The sequence below is a fragment of the Stenella coeruleoalba genome, assembly GCF_951394435.1.
Source record: "Stenella coeruleoalba genome assembly, chromosome: 10".
Lineage (NCBI taxonomy): Eukaryota > Metazoa > Chordata > Mammalia > Artiodactyla > Delphinidae > Stenella > Stenella coeruleoalba.
Window position 1 is genome coordinate 42,471,662 of NC_137156.1, and position 23,548 is coordinate 42,495,209.

At 50.6% G+C, this 23,548-nt stretch overlaps 1 protein-coding gene across 2 annotated transcripts in view; it reads left to right on the forward strand.

The window, feature by feature from the left end:
• The first annotated feature begins 1,549 nt into the window (after positions 1 to 1,549).
• Positions 1,550 to 23,548, forward strand: part of LRRC1 (leucine rich repeat containing 1) — a 127,155-nt gene continuing 105,156 nt past the window's right edge. The window contains exons 1-2 of one of the 2 annotated variants that reach the window (XM_079935434.1): positions 1,550 to 1,766; positions 2,020 to 2,544. In XM_079935434.1, the coding sequence (XP_079791560.1) occupies positions 1,563 to 1,766; positions 2,020 to 2,544 (729 nt within the window). In that variant the 5' untranslated portion in view covers positions 1,550 to 1,562. Of the gene's footprint in view, positions 1,767 to 2,019; positions 2,545 to 23,548 lie in introns of those variants that run through there. The other variant, XM_079935433.1, reaches the window with a different exon arrangement.

A 23,548-nucleotide genomic window follows, 5' to 3' on the forward strand; every position in this document is an offset into this window, starting at 1 on the left:
TAATGTTTCAGATTCTCGGCAAATCTTTGGAAATGAGGAAAGTCAAGAATTCTGCCACTGACTTTCCAAAGAGCCAAGACAAGCCGGTCATTCAGTGTACATATGGAACTATGGTAGTTGTAGGGGTCTACAGAGCAAGTGAGAGAGTACCTGATGTCCAAAAGGTCACAGTCTTTTGGGGATTAAGGTGATACAAAAATAATCTAACACAGGGAAGTATAAGTGCCATGGAGAGGCACACAGGGAATGCTTCTTGAGGTTTGAATTTTTAAAAAGATCAGCCACATTTTAAAGACACATTTGGTGTTTATTATAATAATCTAGTGTGATAATCTCTGGAAGTCAATAGAAGATTAAGATGGGGGGCCAGGCCTTCTTTATTTTTATTATTATTTTTAAGCAGTTGGAAAACTTACAAGGCCAGTGACTTGCTTACCATTCCAGACCCAGGCTCTCAGGCAGGAACCACAGTCTCCCACTAAAGGTGGCACAAAGTGGGTTTCTGGAATGCAAGAATGAAGGAAGAGTGACTAAGGTTCAAAGTCCGGGTAACCTCCCTTGAGAATGTAGGAATCAAGCCAGGACAAGGTGGAGTGGGTAGGGCAGTGGAGTTTAGGGATTGATTTGAATTAGAGTTAAGGTGATAATGCCAGGGTAGAAACAGACAAGGCAATGGTACTTGGACCTATCCTCACTGACTGGGAAGTGAAAAGCTGTCCTAGTAGAGTTGAAATGATGAAATGTTCCCCTCCTCACTCACCCCAGGAAAACTGTCTGGTGCACGGTTGGAACTGAGACCACATATGCCTTGCAAAAACTAGTTTTGGACCCAGATTTGCTTTGGCCATGGAGCGCACTCAGCTTTCAGTCTTCTGCAGAAATGCGGATTCCGTGGCTCCAGATTTTAGCAGTTTGGGGGCAGTAGTGGGGGTGGAAAAGCCTGGGTGGTGTCTACTCAGAGGTCACAGGCCCAGTTCACTTGAAGCAGAAGGTGTGAGGACTAGGGAGGGGGCCAGGTGAGGAGTCAGAGTAGACCCCCAAAAAACAATCCATAAATGTGATTGGTTTTCACCTGGTCAGCAACCCTTTGCGAAGGAGCCAGTTTGGTTATTTGGAGATAGGAAGAGGGTCAGTTCAGGGTTCTGGTCCTAGTCCCTTGATACGAATCAGGGGCAAGGGAATGGTCATTATCACCCAGTGGTGAGCCTCCTGGGTCCTCCCCAGCTACTCCTTGGGCTGCAGTCTACTGTTTGCAAGAGACTGGGTGTTGGTGCAGAAACGCAGGAGCCAGATGGAGGATGCTCAGCCGGCAGCCCCCACGAGACCTGCCCCACCTCTCCCGCTCCTCCCTCCTCACCTGTCCAGGCTAGTCGCCAGGGACCAACATCTGGCCAGGCTGGAACGGGCTCAGAAACTAATCTTTGCCAGCTCGTTTTTGTATGTGGGCTCCTGATGGGGTGCATCCACATCTGTGAGAATCTCGTAGACTCTCTGACGCCTATGTTGGTGGTTTGCGGAGAGGGATCTCCTATTACTGTGTACAGAGACGATGATTACTGAGAATGCTACACAGCCTGCAGGCGGTGCCCGAGGACCAGGGGCAGGGCAGGGGCCGGGGTGCCGTGCGGGGCCGGGGGCGGCCCGCTCACTTCGGGGGGTGTTGGAGCAGCGCGCACGCAAGTGGCCAAGAAAGCCGCAGCCAGGGCGGCGGAGACACCTCAAAACCACACGGAACCTTGGGGCTCCGGCCGCCCACGGCGCGCAAGGTACGCTTCGGGGCGGTCCCGCCTGACCCCGGAAGGGAAAGTGGTTTTGGGGAAGGGGAGCGAGGAGAGCGAGTTAAGTAAAAGTAAAAAACAAAGTTATTCTGCTCCCCCCGGGCTGCCTCGCCCCTGCCTCTTCTTTGCCCCGGGCTCCTTCAGAGGGGCTTCCTCCGATGCCGCGACATTCCCTGGGTCCCAGCCTGAGTAGGGGGACCGCTAGCGTCTGACCGCTGCTACCCCGACCCTCCGGATCCAGGTCGCCGCGAAAACCCGGAGCGGAGCATCTCTCGGGCGGGAGCCGCCCTGGGCGCGAGCCCACTGGCGCGCATGCTCAGTCGCGCAGCGGCGGCGAGTAGGAAGCTCAGCGCGGCGGTGGCGGCTGCGGTGCGGCCGGAGGGTGGGAGGGGCGCAGCGGCGGGCGGGCGGGGGCGCGGGGCCGGGGGGGGGGGCTCTCGCCCGAGGTTCCTGGGCGCTTTTGGGAGCGTGGAGCCCGGCGCGAGGTGCGAGCGAGCACGGGGGCCAACGAGCGCGGGGTGGGCGGCGGGCGGAGCGCAGCCGCCGGGCGGGCGGAGCGGGCGGGGAGCCTAGGTCTCCGCGGCTCGGGACCCGGCGGCGGGCGGCGATGTTCCACTGCATCCCCCTGTGGCGGTGCAACCGTCATGTGGAGACCATCGACAAGCGCCACTGCTCGCTGGTCTACGTCCCCGAGGAGATCTATCGCTACGCCCGCAGCCTGGAGGAGCTGCTGCTGGACGCCAACCAGCTCCGCGAGCTGCCGGAGGTGAGTGTCCAGCCTCACCTGCGCGCCGCCCTGGGGGAGCGCGGCCGGGCCCCGCCAGCCTCGCGCCCTCCCCTTCCCCCCACCCCGTCCCCTCCTCTCCCCTCCCCTCCCCTCTCGCCCCCTCTTCCACCTCGGGACCCGGCAGGCAGGTCCCGCGGAAACCACGTCTACGTTCATTCACCTGCTTCTTCCTCCCACACTCCTCCTCCTCCCCTCCCCTCCCCCTCCCGAAAAGTTCCTTTTCTTTCTATACAAAGCGACTTGCTGTTTTCTGAGTAGTCGTTGTAGCTTGTGCAGTTGGGAAAACGTTCTGTGCCGATAAGTAGTTTATATACATATCTAGGTACTAGTGCCCGGCACTTGTGACCGGGCAGGTGAGGAGCCAGGTGGCCGGGGCCGTTCCCGGCTGGAAGGACCGAGCGCGGCATCCGGCTCCCGGGGCGGTCTCCTTGTCTCGCATTCCCCGATCGCTGGCCGGGGCGCCTTTTCCCTTCGGCCTGGACTGGGCCGGGAGGAGGTGGGCAGCGCGCGAGAGAGCCGCACTATCTCGGCATCTTCCGAAGAATGTGCTCCGGGCCTTATCGCGGGTGGGCCGTGCCGGGAAGAGCCGTAGCTGCCCGGGCTCCGGGACCGGCCGTGGGGGGCGGGGCAGGAGGGGGGCTGCGCGCGCGGAGCTGTGGGCAAGTGCCCTGGTGCCCTGCCTGCGTGGACCTGTTGCGTGGAAGGAGCCGCGGTGAACGTCAGCAGAGGCTCTGCCGTGTGGGCCAGCCTTGCAGCCGCCGCTCCCAGAGCGGCCAGGTTCAGCCTGCTGACTTCTGCCCTTGCAGCGATGAGTTACCTCTTCAGAGTTGTTTATGTAAATTAATCACCCTGCCGCGGCCAGGCTTGTCAAGCGACACATGCTGATTGTGCTTTAATGGAGGGTCAGGGACTGCGAACTTTTACCCTTCGAGCTTGCCCGGAAAACTTAGCTTGAGTAAGCCTGAAAGCCTGAAGGAGGAAGGTAGCCCAAATCCAGGGCTGTGCAGGAAGTCGGGGCAGTTAATCCGAAGGTGTGCAGGAAGTAGGGAGGCTGCTGGCAGGCGAGAGAGGACCTCAGGCCCGAGCGTTGGAACTCAGATGTCTTGCAGGACCCTTTGTTAACACAAAGCCAAGACATGGTCACAGAAACACTCACCAGTCAAATGTTCTGGCATGTTAGAATGACCCGATTTGTCCTCCAGCCCGATAGAGTGTTTTAAACAGCAGAACTGTGTTTTTCTCAACATTTCAAGTGTTGTTATTCTTCTTGGATTAACTTTCCTTGGTCTGTGTAGAATTCATTGGATGGTTTGCTGTGTGCAGTGGGGGTGTGTGTGTGATTATCCTCACTAGGATCTTTGCAAAGCCCCCCAGGCTTTATTTAGCTTAGAAGCAGAAAAGCCATCCAGTTCCCTCCGGCATTATTATTTTGCGGGCATTTTCAAACACATGGTTTTGTCTGGCCTTTAGCTTCCTTAAATTTGACTTAAAAGTCATGAGTTCACTTACTGCCTTAAGTTATAATAAGTTTTAGGCATTGCTACTGCCAGGAATATAGAATACTGTATGTAATTTAATACTTTTCAAGGGCTTCAGAATAAAGTTGTTAAAGCTTGAGTGAAAAGCTGTTGGACTAGAAATGTTTCAGTGCTCTTTGTGGTGTTTTTGTTTGTTTGTTTTCTTTTGTAGAGCTGGAAGGTTTCCTGTGACTGGATTGGCTTTTCACTCCCTTCTGCAAAGTTTGTGGGTTTTTCTGTAATGTTGGGGGATTCAGCTTGGTATGGGAAATTATGGGGTTTGGATGTGTCAGGTATTTCTACTGATTCTAAATGGAAACTTCTCAGAAGCTCAAAATACAGTCTGATAGCCCTCAGTAAATATGGTAATAAACAAGCTTTTCAAAGGCTAGAAGTGGTCTGGCATATGGGTAATTGCTCTTACAGCTCTTAAAGTAGTTTCATAGTTTTCAAATTGTGTAAAATCTGTTTCTCCCTGACTTTTCGTGTGCCTGGGTGTGTACAAGCCAGACTCCAGCAACCGCCTTCAAAACACGGATGTTTCATTCACAGTCTTTGCTTGGGCATCCGTTGTCTCCCGTCTGAGGTCTGCATAACTCATTACCGCTGCTCACTGCAGTCCTGGCCCCCTCCCCCAGCCCGTCTTCTTACCTGCCACGTCACCAGTGGGCCTCTTCTTCGGACAAACGTCCAAGGTCCTCGTGGTGGTGGCCATACCTGTATTATGTTCTCGTCTCTGCGATTCATTTGCAGCCAAAGGGGAAGCCTGCATCCCCCAACCCCAATAGCAAAAGTACACATGCTCCCCAGCCTTCAGCACTGAGAAAAGCATCTTCTCTCCCTGAAAGTCTGCAGCCTCTGATTTGCTCCAATCCCCTTGTTTTCCAAATTGAGACTCAGGATTGAAGTGACTTTCAGGGCTGTACAGCTGGTGTGATACAGTCGCTATGGCCAGCTCCCCCCCGCCCCCCACCCCACAGCTCTCCCCTTTCATGTATCTGCCAACTGAGCGGGAATCTGGACTATTGGGTTTCTCACCTCCATCAGAAGAACCTCAGTTATTTAGCCCCTCCTTGTTTACTCCTGTCATGAAAGCTTGACCTCAGTAGAGCCTTTATTGACCCTCCAGGATTTGCTAGTTGTGGGGGATACAGAGATTAAAGAAGGTTTAATCAGCAGCTTTGTGGGGAGACAGTGACTTTAGTACAGGTGTGGTGGGTGTGGTTGGAGCGGGCACTGCAGTTATCAGATGCTGCAGTGGTTACTGACCTAATCTGCCGACCTTTTGCTGAACCCACACCACCGTCCTCAGCAGTGTCTCCACCCTGTGAGCCTCTCATGGCTGCAGGGGACTAGAGCCCTCACCTTTGGCCTCACTACCCCTTCCCATCCTCCAGCTGGTCCCCTCCCCCAGCCCCATCCCTTTGGGGGTGTGTGTTAACAGAGACACCTCGAGGTGCCCCCTTGGGAGCACGAGCTCGGCGTCCAGTGGGTCCTGCTGGGTAAACCCCTGTTTATCTGTTGAATGAAGGCTGCTGAGTCTGATGCGGATCTTTCTCCTCTGCTGCTTTCTTGTCCCCTGAAGCTCATCACTGCTCCAGCATCTGTCCTTCTCTAATGGAGTCAGAGAATATCCAGGTCTGCAGAAGTGAAGGTCATCCACGTGGTGCGGTTGTTTTGTCTTCCTCTCCTGCCTTCCTCTCTGTGTTCCTGATGACATCAGTTTTCCCCTCAATCTGTGCACGATGCTCAGATACCTTCAAACATGTGTTTACTGTGGTCTCTCTAGACCACTGCAGGGCCTGGTCTACTAGGCAGCAGACACTTGGAGTGAACACTCTCAAGCCTCTCTAGGTTAAAAAGTTGAGTTTCATCCTGTCACCTCCTCTTAGAGTTCAGTCAGTCCTTCCGTGATCGCCAGATGACATTATCTCAGATACCTGCCCCTGCCCTTCCTTCTTTCTCGTATCCTGCTTTATTTTTTCCCCTAGCCCTTAGAACATTCATCACCCCCTGATTCCAGACTGTGTCCTTGCTTGCTCGTTCTTTGTCTCCTCAGCCAGAACTTAAGCTCCGTGCCAGCAAGGGGGTTTTTGTTTGTGGCTGAACCTAGGACAGTATCTGGGACACAGTGGGCATGTCTGTTGCCTGGATGAGTCCTTACGTGCTGTCATGGGGAGATAGCCCTGTTTCTTCGCCATCGTGATTGCCTGTCCCAGACCTGACTTGTACTGTGCACTGGTCTATGGGAATTAGTAAAGACACAGATGTTCAGAATTCAGTGGTCCTGTCCTGCCTATCTGTGTTCTCCATCTCTTCTATGCTGGACGCTTTTGTATTTTGGCCGTGCGTGAGGCTTGTGGGATCTTAGTTCCCCAACCAGGGTTTGAACCTGGGCCCCTGGCAGTGAAAGCACCAAATCCTAACCTCTGGACCACCAGGGAATTCCCTTGTGCTGGACACTTTTGACCGACTTGTCTGTTTGAAATAATCTTCATGCCTTGTAAACATAATTCCTGTGTAACGAGACTTCAACCTCTTCGCCTGCGATCTGTTGAGAGGATATCCATCCCCACTTGGAATAAGTCCCTTTTGTCTTAAACCCACTGTGTTTCAGTTTAGGTCTGGCCCCCTGCACTGGCTTCTCTCCCCAGCAGTTCCATTTCTGGAGGCCGGGCCAGCCGTTCTTCCTGGCTCACAGGTTCAGGGACTTACCTTCTTGTCTCCATCCATCCTGTCACTAGGTCCTGTCATTTCTTCCTTGAGAATGCCACCTTCCCTCTGCATCTCTCTCTCCCCCAGCTGGTTTCCCCTGGATCCCTGCTGTGCGTGGCTGGCCGTCCTCTGCAGAGGCTCTCAGGGCTGGTCTGGAAGGAGCAGGGGGCATGGCTGCTGGAATCAGTTTAGGTGCTGCTCCATCACTTTCATGCTTTCTTCAAGCCTCAGTTTCCTCACGTGTCACAGTAGCACCTACTTTATAGGGTGGTTCTTGGGACTGAAGAGAGAATGCACCCAGAACACGTACAGTTAGGTCTGTGATGTCTAAGATCTTTCTGGATACTATGGCAAGACGCTTTTATTAGGAAACCATGGTTTTTTTCCCATATAACAAATTTATAGTATTTATACAGTTACTCAGTTCTTTCACCAGAATATAATATTTTCTTGATTTTTGAGGAAACAATGTGTTTTAAACTAGAGTTTAAAGACATCTTCCTGGGAATTTGCAAGTTATTTTTTAAAACCAAAAGTAAATTTTTAATATTCTTTTAAATAATAATTAAAAAAATCATAGATTCTGTAACATCCAGGTGACCTTCCAAATGAGGCACGTCATAAAGATTTCCTGCCAGTGTTCGATTGCGCACCCCTTTGCTTGTCTGTAGCGAAGGGGAAAGGACAGATGTGGACTTATCGCAGAAATTGTGTTTTGGGGTCAGACGAGGGCTGGAAATTCATGAACAAAGGGTTCACGACAGTCCGTTAGAGAAGAGCGGTGGCTGGCTGGCTGAGGGGATTCCAGCCCCGCGGTGGTAGAGCCCCACAGAGTTGCCAGGAACTCTCCCAGGTATTCTTGTACTTAACACACTGTGTGAGCAGTCGAGCACACGGAACAAAATTGCATCATTACCATACGTCACGTTCAACGAAAGCTGAGCTCTCTTTTATTGGTTTTTATCCAATTTTTACATTGTCTCACCTTACAGTTTTATAAGGGCTAAAGCATATGAAGCTTTAGATTTGGACAGACTTAAGTAGCATTGTAATGAAAATAATTTAAGGCAAAGCCCAGGAGGAAGGGCATCCAAGAGAGCACTTGCCCCTGAGAGCCGTGACCTGCACATTTCTCAAGTTAGGGAAACTTAACTTAAGTTCTGCTTTTTCAGAGAGCCTGCTGCTGTTACACAGTTTAGCTCTTGGTTGTTTTCCTGTTCTGTTCCGTGTTAGTCCAGTGCCCTTCCCTCATCTCCTGTTCCCTCTCCCCCCACCCGCGCTTTACAGGTGAGGAAACTGAGGCCTGGGGAAGATGTCATTTGCCCCAGGTTGGTGGACGTTGGAGTGTCTTTGATTAACTTTGAGTATCTGCTACTTATTAATAATATTCTACTAGACGCCACTTTCTGAGATTTTACTGAGCTCCAAACATTGCATTAAGTTCTCTCTAGAAATTATTTCCCTTAAATGGAATCACCACTCACTTTAGCCCTTATATTTCCAGTTTTGCCAGTGTGGGCACCGGGACTTACTTAGGGAGTTGTTTCGGAGGCTCGTGTAAGGAACTGGGCCAAGGTCAGCTGTGGAGCCAGGGCGTGCCTCCAGCTCCGTGTCACTTGCCCCTGGGGATGGGGCCTGGCCCTGTGACAGCTCTGAGGCATCTCCCTCTTTGGGGAGATGAGGGAAGACTTCAGAGGGGGTGACATTCACGTTAGAAGGAAGAAAAAACCTGTTGTGGTCATCAAAGCCCATCCTTCCCAGGTGGCTCGAGCGAGGCTGCCTAAGTGGTCGCGGGACTGGAGAGGGGCCAGGTGGGATCTGGACGGTGTGTCAGAAGAGGCGCCGCACAGGTGGACCTCTCTTCTGGGAAGGTGGTCCTGGGAGGAGCAGAGGATGCTGTCAAGAGCTGCTGTGGTGGTCTGGGTGGGAGGAAACCACCTGGCACCTGTGGGGTGGGCAAGGTGGGATGGATCGTGTCATCAAGGACGTTCGGGGTGGGGGGGCGGGTTTCCTGCCCTCTGGTCCAGCACCGTTTCTCCTCTTCCCCCTGCCGTGTTGTGCTGACTGCCTGAGGCCCTTCATCAGGGCTCCGGGGACACTAAGCACAAAGCATTTACCTCCTTGTTGTGGACACATTTTCCTCGATTGTGGGGCGTGTCAGCATTGAACTTGTAAATTGCTCGCTAAGCTGTGTATGTAGGCATTGGCCTAGGGGAGAGATGGATGGCCAGAGGTACTGGGGGTGGGAAGAGTTTTTTTTGTTTTTTTTTTTTGATGTCAGTTGAATTGGGTCATCAAGTTGATAAAATTGCAGCCATAGTAACACTGGAGATCCTGTGGGTTCTTTTTTCCCAAGTAACATGAGTATGTGTTATGTGTGTACTGGACCACGGACCTCAGTTTCCTCTGTCCTCTGTTGCTGCTTTAAAACACTGATGCTTGGAGCCTTTTCATTTCCAGAGTCACTTGAAGTCAACTCGTTGCTGAAATGTTGCAAAAAAAATTGCTCAATTCTTTGAGAAAAAGTAAAACTATTCACTTAATAAACCTTTCCTAGAGTTGAGAAAGTTGAGTCATGCTGGTAACGGCAAAATGAACCCATTTCCCCAGTCCCCCTCCCCTCTTCCCAGGGGCTTCCAGAGAGAAGGGTCCACTGCGGCCCCTCTCACAGCTTCTGGAGCGTTGTCCTCTCTGCCAAAAATTGCAGCTTCTGTAACTCTGATACTTGTGTACTTGGGATTTCCTTAAAAAGGACCCTTTACGCAGGCTTGAAATTTGGGGGGTAAAGCATAGCTGATATTTACACAAGAGGGTCAGAAATAGCAGGGTAAACATTTCTCAGCAGTGATGACAAAAATCCCAACCATGGTCTCGACGAGCCATGAACGGAAGCGTTGGGCTCTTCTGGGTGTGGATCCAGTGAGGCTGCAGGCTTCTCTCTTTGCTCACAGAAGTCTAAAGGAAGTTTGCCTATTTTAGGATTTTCCCCGGAACACGGGGCTAGATGTTTGTCCTCCACTTCATGGAATAGTTATGAGGGGCGATGAGATCATGGGCCAGATCTTAGTAAATGCACAGGAGAAACTGCTGGATGTCCATTTACTTTCTCTTGGGTATTATTTAGTGGACAGGGATGGTAATTTACTATTGCATGTGGTATTTTAGAAGATCTAATCGAGTTTGTGTGTGTGTGTGTGTGTGTGTGTGTAATGTGTATGTGCCTGTAGTGTAAAATACTTCGAATTTCTAGAAGTAAGATGGAATACTAATTTTTTTTTTTGTTTGTTTTGCTTATCACTGTCTGGAAGAATTTCCTTATCCAGGCTGTAACTTCTAGATTCCAGAGAATTTGACTCAGTTGGGAGACATTTGGCATTTCTGTTTCCGAGAACCACAAGGCATGGATTTGTCATGTGGTGGGTGGAAGGTGTTACACCTAATTGCAGTGTGTTCCAGACTGATTCCTGGATAGCGTGGCCTCCCATCCTGACCGCTCTGGTCACCTTTCTTTCCACAATCCACACCCACTTCTGGGGGAGAGATAATCGGAGGGACTATCAGCTGACTTGTGGTGGACGTGGGGAGCTTGTCAGATGAGCAGATGTGAAGCCCAGAAAGGAGCTGCCAAACCTCTGAGGAGGTGACCTGGGCTCTGACTGCCTGACCTGATGTGGAAGATGCTGAGGCCTCTGAGGCTCATGCTGTTAGTGCAAGCTGCCTGAATTTGACTATGATGTGGCCTTGTTTTGTCTTGTTATTATGTGTTGGATGCATAGAAGAATTCAAAGAATAAAAAATGTGACATTTTCCTTGATTCCCTCCAAGTGATACCAGACATGAACAATTTTAGAACGTATCCTTATAGACTTTTCCTCTTCACATACCACCATATATTTATCATTGTTAAAAGGAAAAGAGGAGTCCTATATAAATTACTTCTATATAAGTTACTATATAAGTTGCGTCACCACTTGCTGTTTTGTACTTAACTCCGTATCCTGGATGTCTTCTGTGTCAGTATGTATAGATGTATGTTAACATCAGTGCTGGTGCTGTAGGTTCCCTTATATAGGATATGCCATGATTTATTTATTTCACCATTCTCCTATCGCTGGACATCTAAATTGTTCCAAATTTTTGCAGCGATGAACTACACTAGATTGAATGTTCTTGTTCATATTACTTTGTACACACATGCAAACGTTTCTTTGCATGGGTTCAAGGTGCGTAATCCCGGGATGAAAGGGTACATACTTTACAAATTTCAGTAGATGTTGCTAGCTTGTCAAAGATGATTATTTTTTAAATCTGAGTTGGGTGGAGGCCTAGTGATAGGAGACATCTACCCACCTTACAGCTAAACAAGTGCAAGACGAGTGAGGTAAAGTGATGGATCAGAGCAAAATGAACATGTGGGCGGTCCTCTCCCACTCCTGGCTCCAGGTCCTGTGCTCTTTCGGGGGGCTGGAGAAATAGGTGGGGAGATGGGTTCTGTCATCTCTGCCCCCTCTCTCCTCGACTGGGGCTGTTTCCCAGAGACCTGGGAAGACCCTTGGGTGGGCTTCCGTCAATCCGATATTCGTTCCGGGTCTTTGGAAGACCGACACCTAATGCTTGCATTCAGGTGGCTTATGCTGTTTAGTCGGGCAGAGAGGTTGGCGTCACGGAATTCCTAATGTGGGTTGATTTGGTTTCTGGAGCAGAAGGGCAGGGCAGCGTGCAGGCTGTGGGGGGCCGGTCAGCCCCTCCCTCCGTCCCTTCTACTGATGTGTTGCTTCTGGCCTGGATCTCTTGCTTGTCAGGAAAGTGTGTAGCGTTGGTTAGGAGATCGACCCCTTAGCTGTGACAGCTGGGACAAGTAACTCAGCCTCACTGGGCCTCAGTTTGCTCATCTGTACAAAGGTACTAATAGACTCCACTTCCTGTGTGTGAAGAGTAAATGGGTTACTATGTGTGCTGGAAACGGTGTCTGTTACATAGACAGCACCCAATCAAATCTGCTGGCTGTTGTCATCGTTCTTGGCTGTTTTGTGAGAGAGGCTTCAAAGCCCTTCGTCCTGTCTTCTTCAAATCCTGTCTCAATTCTTGGCGGGAGAGATCTTTCTAAAACACAGATGTGATGGGTGACTTCCTGCTGCAGTGGCTCCTGGCCTGCAGGATACAGCCTGGCTCTTCTACCTTATCTCGCATCTCTTCCCTGCTTGAACCTTGCGTTTCAGCAGCACTTAGCTGCCCTTGGTTACCAGTCTTTTCATGCCTCAGAGTCTTCAATTTTGTGCTCTGTCTCCTGGGAGTTCCTCTTTGTTGGCTTCTTTGTCTGCCTCCCTGCTGGTCATCCCGTGGGACACAGCTCAGGCGATCACTTTCCTCTGAGAACACTTCCCTTCCCTCTTCTCTGGTTTCTGGGGACACCTGTGTCCTTACTGTTACCTCTTTGAAATGATCTCTGTCCCCCATCGAAGCCACAACACGCCTTTTCTTCTTTGCTTTCCTGCTGTGTCACAGAGCAGACATTGAAGACATATTCGAGCAGCATTCTTGGGGACGTTTTCAGCCCTTTTGGCAAGTGGATTTAGAAATGGGTTGGGGGCAGACTGTAAGTTGAGCTTGCCGATTACTCCATGAAGAGCCGGGCTCTCTGCCATCCTTGCTTGTATGGATGGCGTCATGGTGGTGGTAGCACTGGTCTTGCAGTTGGATAGCCCTGGGCCTGTGTCCGTGCTCTGACTGACACTAGCACTGACCTTGGGCAATTCACATAATCTCTCGAGCCTCAATTTCCTTATTTGTCTTGAAGAGGTGGTGTTAGTGATGTTCAAGGTCTCTTGGAGTTCTGACCTCCCTGGATGCTAATTTTATGACATTTTATGACTCGATGCCACAGCGCTAACCTGAGGGGAGTGGTCCCCACTTGTGCACGTGACCCGTGAGGTTGCTCAGTGAGGTTTAGTAGAACCACAAGTCCAGGCTTAATCATTATAATCAAGGATTCGATAGTAAGGAGAAGCTGTTCCAAACGCTTACCCTCCTGTGGTCAGTTGTTGATTCCCAGAACCAATTAAGGGAAAAAGATCAGCAGATTTTCTTTGGTTAAAACACACAGACACACACACACAAACACACACACAGACACAGACACACAGACACAGACACACACACAGAGACACACAGACACACAGACACAGACACACACACAGACACACACACAGACACAGACACACACACAGACACAAACACACAGACACACACACATGGACACACACACAGACACACACATACACAGACACACACAGGCACAGACACACACAGACACACTCCCCCCCAACAACCTCTGAACACTGAGTTTTTTCCCTGTGTCAGTTGCGTGCTCCCAGCTTTTAGAAGTGAGGTAGAATAGGCACCTTGGCTGGGGCTTTTTGTCTCCTTTTTAAATGAACTCAAGCAGAGTTCAGAGGCGGTTGTTTGAAAGTTCACTCTGGGTTGATGTGAGCACCCGAGAGACTGTATTTTGGGAAACCTAATTTGGGGACTGATGATTAAGGAATATCTATGAGTTAAAATCAGACTGAGGTGGCTTTTCGAGGAGTATATTAGGATCAAAAGCTACAGCCTTCTACTCTTCTGCTGAAATTTGCTTTCCTGACTAGATGTTGGTGTCAGGCTTCCCAGGCAGTGTGATTCAGGAGTGGGGGTTTGGGGGGTCGATCTCTGCTGGGTCCTGGCAGACCCTCCCTCCCCCTTCCCCTATGCACCCTGCATCTTTATTGTTTATTTATTTATTTTTTGCGGTGCGCAGGCCTCTCATTGTTGTGGCCTCTCCTGTTGTGGAGCACAGGCTCCGGATGCGCAGGCTCAGCGGCCATGCCTCACGGGCCCAGCTGCTCCGCGGCATGTGGGATCTTCCCGGACCGGGGCACGAACCCGTGTCCCCTGCATCGGCAGGCGGACTCTCAACCACTGCGCCATCAGGGAAACCCCCTGCATCTTTATTGAGTGCCAGCTGTGCTACAGGCATCCTTCTGTCTGGCAAGGTGGGTATTTTGCCTTGTCCTAACGGAGCTTCCATTCCAGGTAAGGGAGACCGCTGGTAGATGGATAAGCAAATAAGAATTTCAGATAGTGATCAGAGCTATAAAGCAAACCAAATGGGGAAATGTGGTTGAGAGCCATGGAGAGGTTTCTGTTTATTCCGAGAATACCTCTCCCAGGAGGGGACCCTTGCCCTGATGCGGTGAGGCAGCTGTGAACAGTGCAGAGCTCCTTGCAAAGGCTCGGGATGAGTTTGGGGTGTTTGTGGGCAGAACGAAGGTCAGTGTGGCTGGTATGACAGGGTCGGGGGTGGAAAATCAAGGTGAAGATGTTGGTGGGGTTAATGTATGTCGGAGCTCAGAGACCCTGGTGAGGAGTTTGGATTTTTTTTCACCAATTGGAAGTATGGCAGATGGTAAGCCTATAGATATCTGATTTGTGTTTTAGAAAGTTCACTCTGCTGGCAGGTGAGAGTTTAGTCTCGAGGGAGGAAGGGTTCACAGAGCAGAGAGACCTGGAGAACTGATGGGTTCTGGACCGGGGTGGTAGCAGCGAGTGATGAGATTTATCTTGGGGGTACAGTCAACAGAAACTGCTGATGTAGTGGATGTACGTTTTTGGGTTTATCAACTGGGGTGCTGGCAGAGCCTTTACGGGGTTTGGGAGGACCAGGAAAGGGAGTATAGTGGCCTAGGACCTGGTAAGTCCTTGAGTTGGGGTGTGGTGAAGTGTTTATGAGGCCCAGAACTTAGGGGTGGAAGCCTGGGTATCGATAATTATAATAAAGACAGCAGAGATTTTTTGAGCAATGTGCCCCGAGCTGTGCTTTGCCTAAACACTTCCCATGATGAACTCATTCAATCCTCACAACAAACATAAATAGCTTCATTATCCTCTTGAGGACACCAGGACGCAGAGAGATGACTTAACTTGCTCAAGTCACACAGCTAGTACGAGCAGAGCTGGGGGTCACAGTGGGGCTGTCTGGTTCAAGAGCCAGTATTCCTAACCACTGGACCGTCTTTCCTCAAGGTCACATGCACAGAGACCACGTCTTTGGCACCAAAAGCCACCTGATGGGCCAGGAGTTGCGTCCACTCTAGGAAAGGGGACAGAGACACCTGTGCCCCCTGGGTTATTTTTGAACTGTTAAGAAAAAGAGCACTGAGCTGAAATATTTTAAAAATTAGGTCACCAAATATTAATGTGCTTATTCACGCTTAATCTTTCAAAGAAGATTAGTGGCACCCATTTTGGGGGGCTGGATTTTTTTTTACCTTCAGGAGAGAAAATGAGCGCTGGTTTTATCCTAGGAGTGTCTCCATTATAATTCTGCTGCCAATAATTCAGCTATTATACTGTTGATCTCTGTTGTCAAAGCATGATATCAAGTGATTAGCTCATGAGGCAGTTACGAGTCTTGACTGTAAAGGTCAGACTCATAAAGAGGTTCTAATGTACTTTCTGGAAGTATACACATTCCAATACTGCTACACATGGACGCTAATAAGATTAGGTTAATAGAAGCTATGCGTCTTATAGGAGATGCACCTTACCTAGTAGCATGTGACAGTAATTCACCTACCTTGATTTGCGATAACTTGGTTCTAAAATGGCAAGAGGCGGTAGAGGAAAGTGTCACGTTCTCTCTGATAATGGTGGTGATTTACTGAAGTTACACAGAGGCCAAGAGAAAGCAAGCCCTACCCCCACTCTTCAACCTCACCCACGCCTACCCCTCTTTAGCACTTACTGTTCGAAAAGAAAATATCTCTCAAGATGTCTTTGTCAGGCAAGTAGAGCAGGGGGTAATTGCTTGTGAGGTGTAGTTCCTGTAGTCTCTAAAAATTTCTATATTCTAAAATGTTTGATTTCGACATTCGGGTTTAGGTCCAAAGTAAGGTAACTTCTATGGTTTCAGCTCACTGGTCATTTCCCCTCATAGAGGGTTTCAGCCTTGAAGAAACAGGAGCGCCTTTGGAATATTCTCGTCTGCGAGTGACAAACATCTCAACCTAAGATGCCTTAAGTGACAGAGGCACTTAGGGCCCTCACGTGTCAGGAGGCCCGAAGGAAAGTTAGGGTTGGTTTAGCAGGTCGGCAGTGCCGGGCACTGAGGGGACTCCTGAGTGACCTGCAGTTCCTTGTATGGTGGCACCCGGGGATGGGCGTATGCAGAGTCACGGGTGGACCCTGGACTCTTTTTCTGGCCTCTAGTGGGAGGCAGGGAGGCAGGGAATGTGAGGGGTAGACAGATGGGGTGGGGATGGGTGTGGCTGCAGTGCTCCTGAAAGGAGGAGGGGCAGAGACGGTGCCGCCTGCTGGCCCTTGCAGATGCCCTCCTTTTGTGACGTCTCTCTCGTTTAACGCTGTGTCTTCTGCCAGAAACACAGGGACCGTCTGCTGAGGAAAAGTCTCTGGCAGGATTGATTTCTGTTCCAAGGTATTCTTAAGAAAAAGAAAAGCTTGGACATGTCGATGTTTTCCGTAGGTTTCCTTCTCACTGTGTGAGAAGAAAAAATAAGTCAAGAAGATATTATAAAGATTGAATTACCAGATATACTTATTTTCTAAGTTGTTAAATTCTAACATGCTAAGTACATTTTAGTACTTTCTGACTGTGGTCTTTAATGGTTAAATTTCTGTGACTCAGTGGTCTTGCGTCTTCCAGACCTCCGCGCCTGTCGGTTGCTGTGCGCTCCGCTCAGAAGCCTCTTCTCCAGGGCAGATGCTGCCTCCTCTGAGAAGCCCTCCCAGCTCTGCAGCCATACCCATGACCCCATGTCCCCACAACCACCCCCCTCCTTCCCCCCCCCCCCACGCCCCCCCGCCGCAGTCCCTCTTGACTCACCTCTCTCTTGCTGTTCCTCAGGGTTAGACTTAGCTGTGCATCTGTTTGTTTCTCTCGGTTTGTCGTCAGGGACTTGCTTTATGCATCTCTGTCTCAGGCAGTGGGGAACTCAGTGCTTTATTCACAGGAAATGTTCAAAAAATGTCTGTTGCATTGAAAAAAATTTTTTTATGGGGTAGCTGAGATACATAAACCCTCGGACGTTTCCCTTTGGTGCCACAGCGTGGTGAGTTACTCCGAGGGACCGGTGGTGCCGCAGTCCAGCCTCAGTCAAGTTCAGCCTGCGCCTGGTGTCCCTGGAGGGACCCGCCGGCAGCCAGCGGGGCGTGTGGTGGGGCTTTGCTCTGCACTCGGGTGGGAAGCTGGGGCTGAGGCAGGGTCCAGGGAGAACACAGCATTGGTCCTGCTCAGGCCTGTGTCTTTGCAGAGGTGTGCATGAGGAGTGAGATGGCCAGGCGGTGCGGAAGTTCTGCCCATGCGCTGGACCGCCTGCCCTCGCCTTGGAAGAGCAGAGGGAAACCTCAGCTACGGTTTTGAAAACACCCAGTGGAGCTCTTTGCTGACCGCCTACCATGTTTCAGATGCACAGCTAGGCACGTACTCAGGATTTGCCTGGTCCTCAGGTCAGCCTTATGTGGGAGGGTTTTTAAAGGCCCCATTTTACAGATGAGAACACAGAAGCTGAGCCCTTGCCTGAGGTCACCCACGTGGGAAACAGCCTGGTGGGAAGTCCAGGTCCGGGGGCTCCAGAGGCCCTGCTTTTTCATGCCATGTTCTCATTAGGCAGAGCCAGGCCGGGGGCCCTGAGATCAACACGCAGCTCACGTGCGTTGAAAGGCCAGTGCATTTATTAGGTACTGGGCGTGCAAAAGTGAGCAGGGGCATCTGACACCCGGGCACGTTGTGCCGAGCCCGTGGAGCTGGTGGCACGGGCTTCCTAGGGGTGGAGGGAGGGGTGTACAACCCAGCCACATTTTTAAGGAGAGGGGTCAGGACAGCTGGAGCCCCGTTGTGCGTGGCTGTGAAAGCCAGGTTCAGGAGGCTGGGCCTTATTTTGTCGTGGAGGCGTGTCGTCAGTGGAATTTCAGTAAGCCCTGGGGCCCTGATCAGACTTGTGTGGAGACGGCTCAGCCTGTTGGCAGCCTGTGCGCGGATTTTCAGGGGAGCGGGACAGGGGCAGGGTTTGGTGACGGACTGGCTTGGAGGGTCTGGGCTCAAGGATAACGGCTGAGTTTTCAGCTTGAGGAACTGGGTACCACCTTCAGAATTGGAGGACCGAGGGAAAGGGTGCGTGTGGTTAATAAAAGATCAGGGCTGGGGGCTTCAGTATTCTCAGTGGAGGACGGGGTGGGGCACCTGCAAGGTGAGGGAGGAGGGGGCGCGGGGGGGCTCAGGGCATTCCTGGGTGGGTGTGAATTCCCGGGGGTGCCTTTGGCCTTCGTGGGTTTTTCTGTTTTCCTCCAGAAGGCTCAGCTCTACTGGCCTGGGATAGAGGAGGGTGGGGTGTAGGTGCCCAGTCCACCTGCGGGGGAGGCCGGCAGGATGAGAGGGTGTGAGGCCCCTGAGGTTTCTGATGCATAAGGTTTGGGATGCTGTTTCGTTGGGGAGAGGGGGAGGTTTCTGCAAGGGGAGAGGGTCGAGGAGAAGCAGAGGTGGAGGTCGTGGGAGAGGTTGTGGCAGGTCTGGAATATCGGAGTCGAGGTGAGTGACAGGAAGCAGCTGGAGGGGGGTCAGCGTTCCAGGGTGTGACCAGGTGAGGATGGTGACGCCCAGGGTGTGGCAGTCACTAGCCTCAAGGAAGCCGGGGGCTGCGAGGCTCGCCTGTCTCAGGATCAGCTGCGCAGTGACAGGTGGGGGGCGTGGGATGGGGAGGTCCAGCCTGAGACAGGCCCGTGGGCAGGAGGCGCCCACACCCCATCTGGAGGGGATGCCCCCACCTGACCAACCCTGCTACTGCCTAACTCAGTGCTTTGTTTTTCTTTTGCTGGAAAACAAGATTTTCTATGTGAGGTCTCCTGATTTCTAATTGTTGACATCTTATTAAACAATTTAAAAACCACACCGTGTATCAAGTGCACGGGTTGGGTTTGGCTGGGCTCCTGTCGTCCCCTCTGCTCTACAGACCCTAGGACTTTGCAGGGGTTCGGGGGTGACTGGGAACTGGAGCCCACTGTCTCGGTAGCTCCGCGCCTTCCTGGGCATCGCCTTCTGTTTGGAGGATGGAGGTTTTAAAGATAAAGACCTAACTAGCTAATTAGCTTCCCAGTGGGAGCTAATAGGGGGGTGATAGTAATCTGAAGCCTTTGGCTCAAGCGAACCGCAGATCCTGATAAAAATGTGTGAGCAGTCCCGCTCCTTTCCTCTGGACAGGGTATCCCTCTTTGGCAATCCTGTTTCTTTTTCCTTTTTTCTAGTTTGCTTCTTGACTTGTCCTTCCTCTTTTGCTTCCCTTCAGCATTTTCTTTCCTTACCCTTTTGCCCATCCCTTCTTTCCATATTTACTTTCTTCCCAGTTCATTTTCTCACAGAGTTCGGCTCAAGTTAGTTGGCTAAAGCAATGTGTAGATCAATTTTTTGGGGTGTTGGTTCAGTAAGCTTTTATGTTCTATTTTCTTAGTTCTCAAACTTGGCGAATGAGCTGTAACTTAGGCACACGTGCATCCAAAGGCATGGTTTGCCCTTCAGATTAATCACCCTGCCGGGTTTTACTCAAATTTCAAAAACACTGTTTATCCTCAGGCCACCCACACATACCTTTGACCATCCCTGGAGTTTGCAAGTCTTTGTTCCTTTGAAGGGACATTTGATGTTTGGGACAGGCTGGGACTAAGTCTAGAGAATAAGGTTATGGATCTGTCTGGGAAATACCGTAGTTCCCTGAAGCACTGACCCGGGTCTTCTGTCTTGCTGGGTGGAGGGAGGGGCCCCAAGGTGGCTCCAGTGGGGAAGTGCCCAGATGTTGGAGCAACGGCGCCTGCCTGGGGTCTGTGCCACTTCTCTGTTCCGTTTTCAGCCTGGCTGTAAAGGCTTTGAGTCCAGACACACTGTATTTGTGAAGTGATGAACCGTTAAATTTTCCCTCTTCCAAAGACATTTCACTTAGACCTGGAGTTAGGTAACGAAGGTATGATTTCTCTTGGCCTTTGAAATACTGCAGTGGACTCCGAGACCCGTGTTACTGTCTTCGTGGGCCTTTTGGGCTCTAGGCTCTAGGTTGGGAGCCCCTGGGGTCTGGGCTCCCTCAGTGGGGACTGTAAAGAATGACGTGCATGTGGCCACACGCCGGCGCGGCTGGTTGGTGACCAGCACGCGCACGAAGCAGGTTTCCGGCCGCACTGCCTCCTCTGGCTGCTGGCGGGCGGGCAGGCACCACAGGGTTTCAGACTTGGTTCTTTATCAGAAGCACCTGCGGAGTTCTTTGGAAACCTATGGATTCCGGAGCTGCATTTCCAGAGACTCTGATGCATTATGTGCCCGGGGAGGGTGCGCCCCAGGTGAGTGGTGCTGGGGGTCCCGCAGCCACACCCTGAGAACCACGGGCTCAGTGGGCTTTGGTTCGAATGGGTCAGGTTCCTGCCCTGCCTCTTCTGTACTGATTCTGTGGTCTCGCCGAGTTACTTCACCATCTTTGAGCCTCGTTCTCTCGTCCTTATTGTTTTTGTTTTGTTTAACTTTTTTTTTAACATCTTTATTGGAGTAAATTACTTTACAATGGTGTGTTGGTTTCTGCTTTATAAAAAAGTGAATCAGCTCTACATATATCCCCACATCTCCTCCCTCTTGCGTCTCCCTCCCACCCTCCCTATCCCACTCTCTAGGTGGTCACAAAGCACTGAGCTCATCTCCCTGTGCTATGCGGCTGCTTCCCACTAGCTATGTTTTACATTTGGTCGTGTATATATGTCCACGCCACTCTCTCTCGTCCTTGAAGTGAGGCTAGTGATGCCATCCGGGGAGGGCGTTGTGAGGAGTGCAGCCGTATACACAGGGCGCCTGCTCTGCTTGGCACGTGCTATGGTGCTCATCACCTAGGGTTGGAGGTCAAGGGTCTCCATCATACTCTGAACTTCCGGTGTATTTGTCGGCGGGAGTGGTTAGCTGCTTCCTCCTCTGGCCTGGAGTCCCTTCCTCTGTGGGGCCCGTGGATGATGGGCCCCCTGTCCTGTTGTCCCTGGTGTTTGTGGCTCAGCCTATAGGTGTGCCATGGGGCCCTTAGTGGCCACAACTTGAGATGTGCCCTTCTCTCGTTTTCTATTCTGCTCTCCCACTGGGCCCTTCCTCTCGCGTGCTTGCACGTGTGCACACACGCGTGTACACACACACGTGCACGCACAGCTGAGCTGGTCCCAAGGAGCTGTATTTGAGGCCTGGCTCAGGCCCAGTCCTCTCCCCCCAGGTCCCTGAAGCATGGTGACAGTTGTCTGTGGGCCTGGCCTGCCAGGGGGACTCTGCAGCCTGTCAGAGCTGGCTTCTGCCTGCTGGCCTGCGGGGAACTCAGACACCAGTTTTCAGGGACAGACCTGGGTTCTCTTCTCCCTCCCCTGCGTCCACAGGCTAGTGAAGCAGGCTCAACGCACAGGTAGCTGTCTCCGGGAAACTTCGTCTCAGCCAACGTGACCTTGATCTTCCTGGAAGACAGGCAGGCCAGCTTTTACGAAATGTTTTGTTTTTATTGGTTTTTAATGCTAGCCCCAGAAAAGAATGCCTTGGTTTTGCCTCAGGGTTCTGTCAAAACAAAACCCTTCCCATATCCAGGATAGAAGCAGGTTTGCCGAGGACCCGAGCACGTTGCTGTTGAGTTTCCATCTCCCCTTTGTGACTTTTGAATAACTCCGCATTCTTTTCTCGCTAATCATTTAAAATCTTAACTGAAAGTTTGGCTTTCATAACGTGAGCAGTTTTGGCAAATGCATGAAGGTGTGTCTGATGTAATTCCAGTCTCAGAAGCAGTTTTTAAGGAAAAGAGGCTTTAATCTTCAATGCCTTTGTCACTGGGCTGTTCACTAGATATTTTGAGGATATAAATTACGGTGAGCACAGCACCAAAGGGCACATTTTTGTTTCTCGTTTGGTATATTTCCTTATTCTTGGCTTGCTAATTATATTCGGTATAATTTAGGCTTGGACTACAGAATAGATGTTGGGTCTGTGTTCTCTGATTGTTATATACTAATACTTCTGCATTCATTACCTGATGGAATATCCAAATGTATTTTAGGAATTGAACCCCTTCGTCTCTCTCCCAACAGGCTCTTGAATCTTAAGCAAAAGAAACACGTGGGGAGAGAGAAATCATGGAGGTGGAAATTCTAAGTGCCTGGCGCCTATAGAAGTCAGTCAGAAGCCTTTTTTTGTGTTCATTTTGAGTTACCAAAATCAAAATAGAGCTAAATTTGTAGTCAATGGTTTTGAATATAGCTTATTTCCACAGAGTATTTAAATAGTATGTTCAAGTTCCTTATTCAAGATTTTAATAATTTTCTAGTATTCTTTGTAAACTAAGTATTTCTTTGAAAGTCAGCTCGTGGGGACTAACGGGAAGGGTGATGGATGTGTACCAGCCCTTCTTTCCTGTTCTTTCTGATTCACGCATCTTGGGAATGCTTTCCTAGGTGCCAAACAATCTGAAACAGTGTGAGGGCTGCCGAAAAAACCCAGCTCTCTTCCTCTTTACAAACATTTCGTCACATTAGTTTCATGGTAAGACAGAGAAGATAGCCAGAATTTTAATTAGCGCTTCAACTTTTAAGCTAAAGAAAGTTCAGCTGGGTTGATAGTTTCGATGCTGCCAATTGATTTTGGGGGGTAGTATTTTCTTCCCTGCCTCTGATTACAGAAGTGATACTAATGCCCATTTTGGGGACCTTGACAAACGCAGAAATATTTAACGAGGCGGAAGAAAGTCCCCCATAATCGCACCTAAGATTCGAGTCCCTGACTTCAGTGAGAGGTGGTGATTGTCTAGAGCTCCACTGCAGGGCATCCAGCCAGCTCCCCAAGGAGCCCAGGGGCACATCCTTCACCCTCCAGCATCCTGGCTGCCACCTGGCATTGTGGATGTCTTTCTCTCTACTGGACTCAGAGCACCTTGAGGGAAGGGCTGCCTAAGTTTTTTTTTTTTTTTTTGCAGTACGTGGGCCTCTCACTGTTGTGGCCTCTCCCGTTGCGGAGCACAGGCTCCGGTCGCGCAGGCTCAGCGGCCATGGCTCATGGGCCCAGCCACTCCACGGCGTGTGGGATCCTCCCGGACCGGGGCACGAACCCGTGTCCCCTGCATGGATAGACGGACTCTCAACCACTGCGCCACCAGGGAAGCCCATGCCTTAGTTTTTGTATCCCTAGAATCTAGAGTAATGGAGGCACTCAAAAATGGTAAAGTTGAAATGAAATTCCATGCATTTTAAGCTCACACCATTGAATTACACACGGCCAGTGCTCTTTTTGGAATGTCTAGAGATATTTTAGAGAGCATTTTATATTTTGAATATGTAGTGTATGGACGTGGTAAAACATTAAGACAGCACCAAAAATGTGTATAGCGAAAAGCAAAAAGCAGTGCCCCTTCCAGAGTCCCAGGCCTGCACTTCCCTTCAGAGGAGAAAGCCACTCTTTTATTACCTTGTATCTTTCTAGAGGTAGTCTGTGCATATACAAACACCAATGCCAATTATCTTCTAAGCAACCTGCCTTTCGGATGCAGGGCAGGGGTGGACATGTGAGTGATAGGGCCCTTCTGGAAGGTGTTCCTGCTCTATCGATGAAAATTGGAAGCCCAGCCCAACAATTCCAGCTCTGACATTCTGTTTGAAAAATAGAAATACCAGCGTGTCAAGATGGAGATTGAAGAATTTTTATTAATGCATTTTTGTGG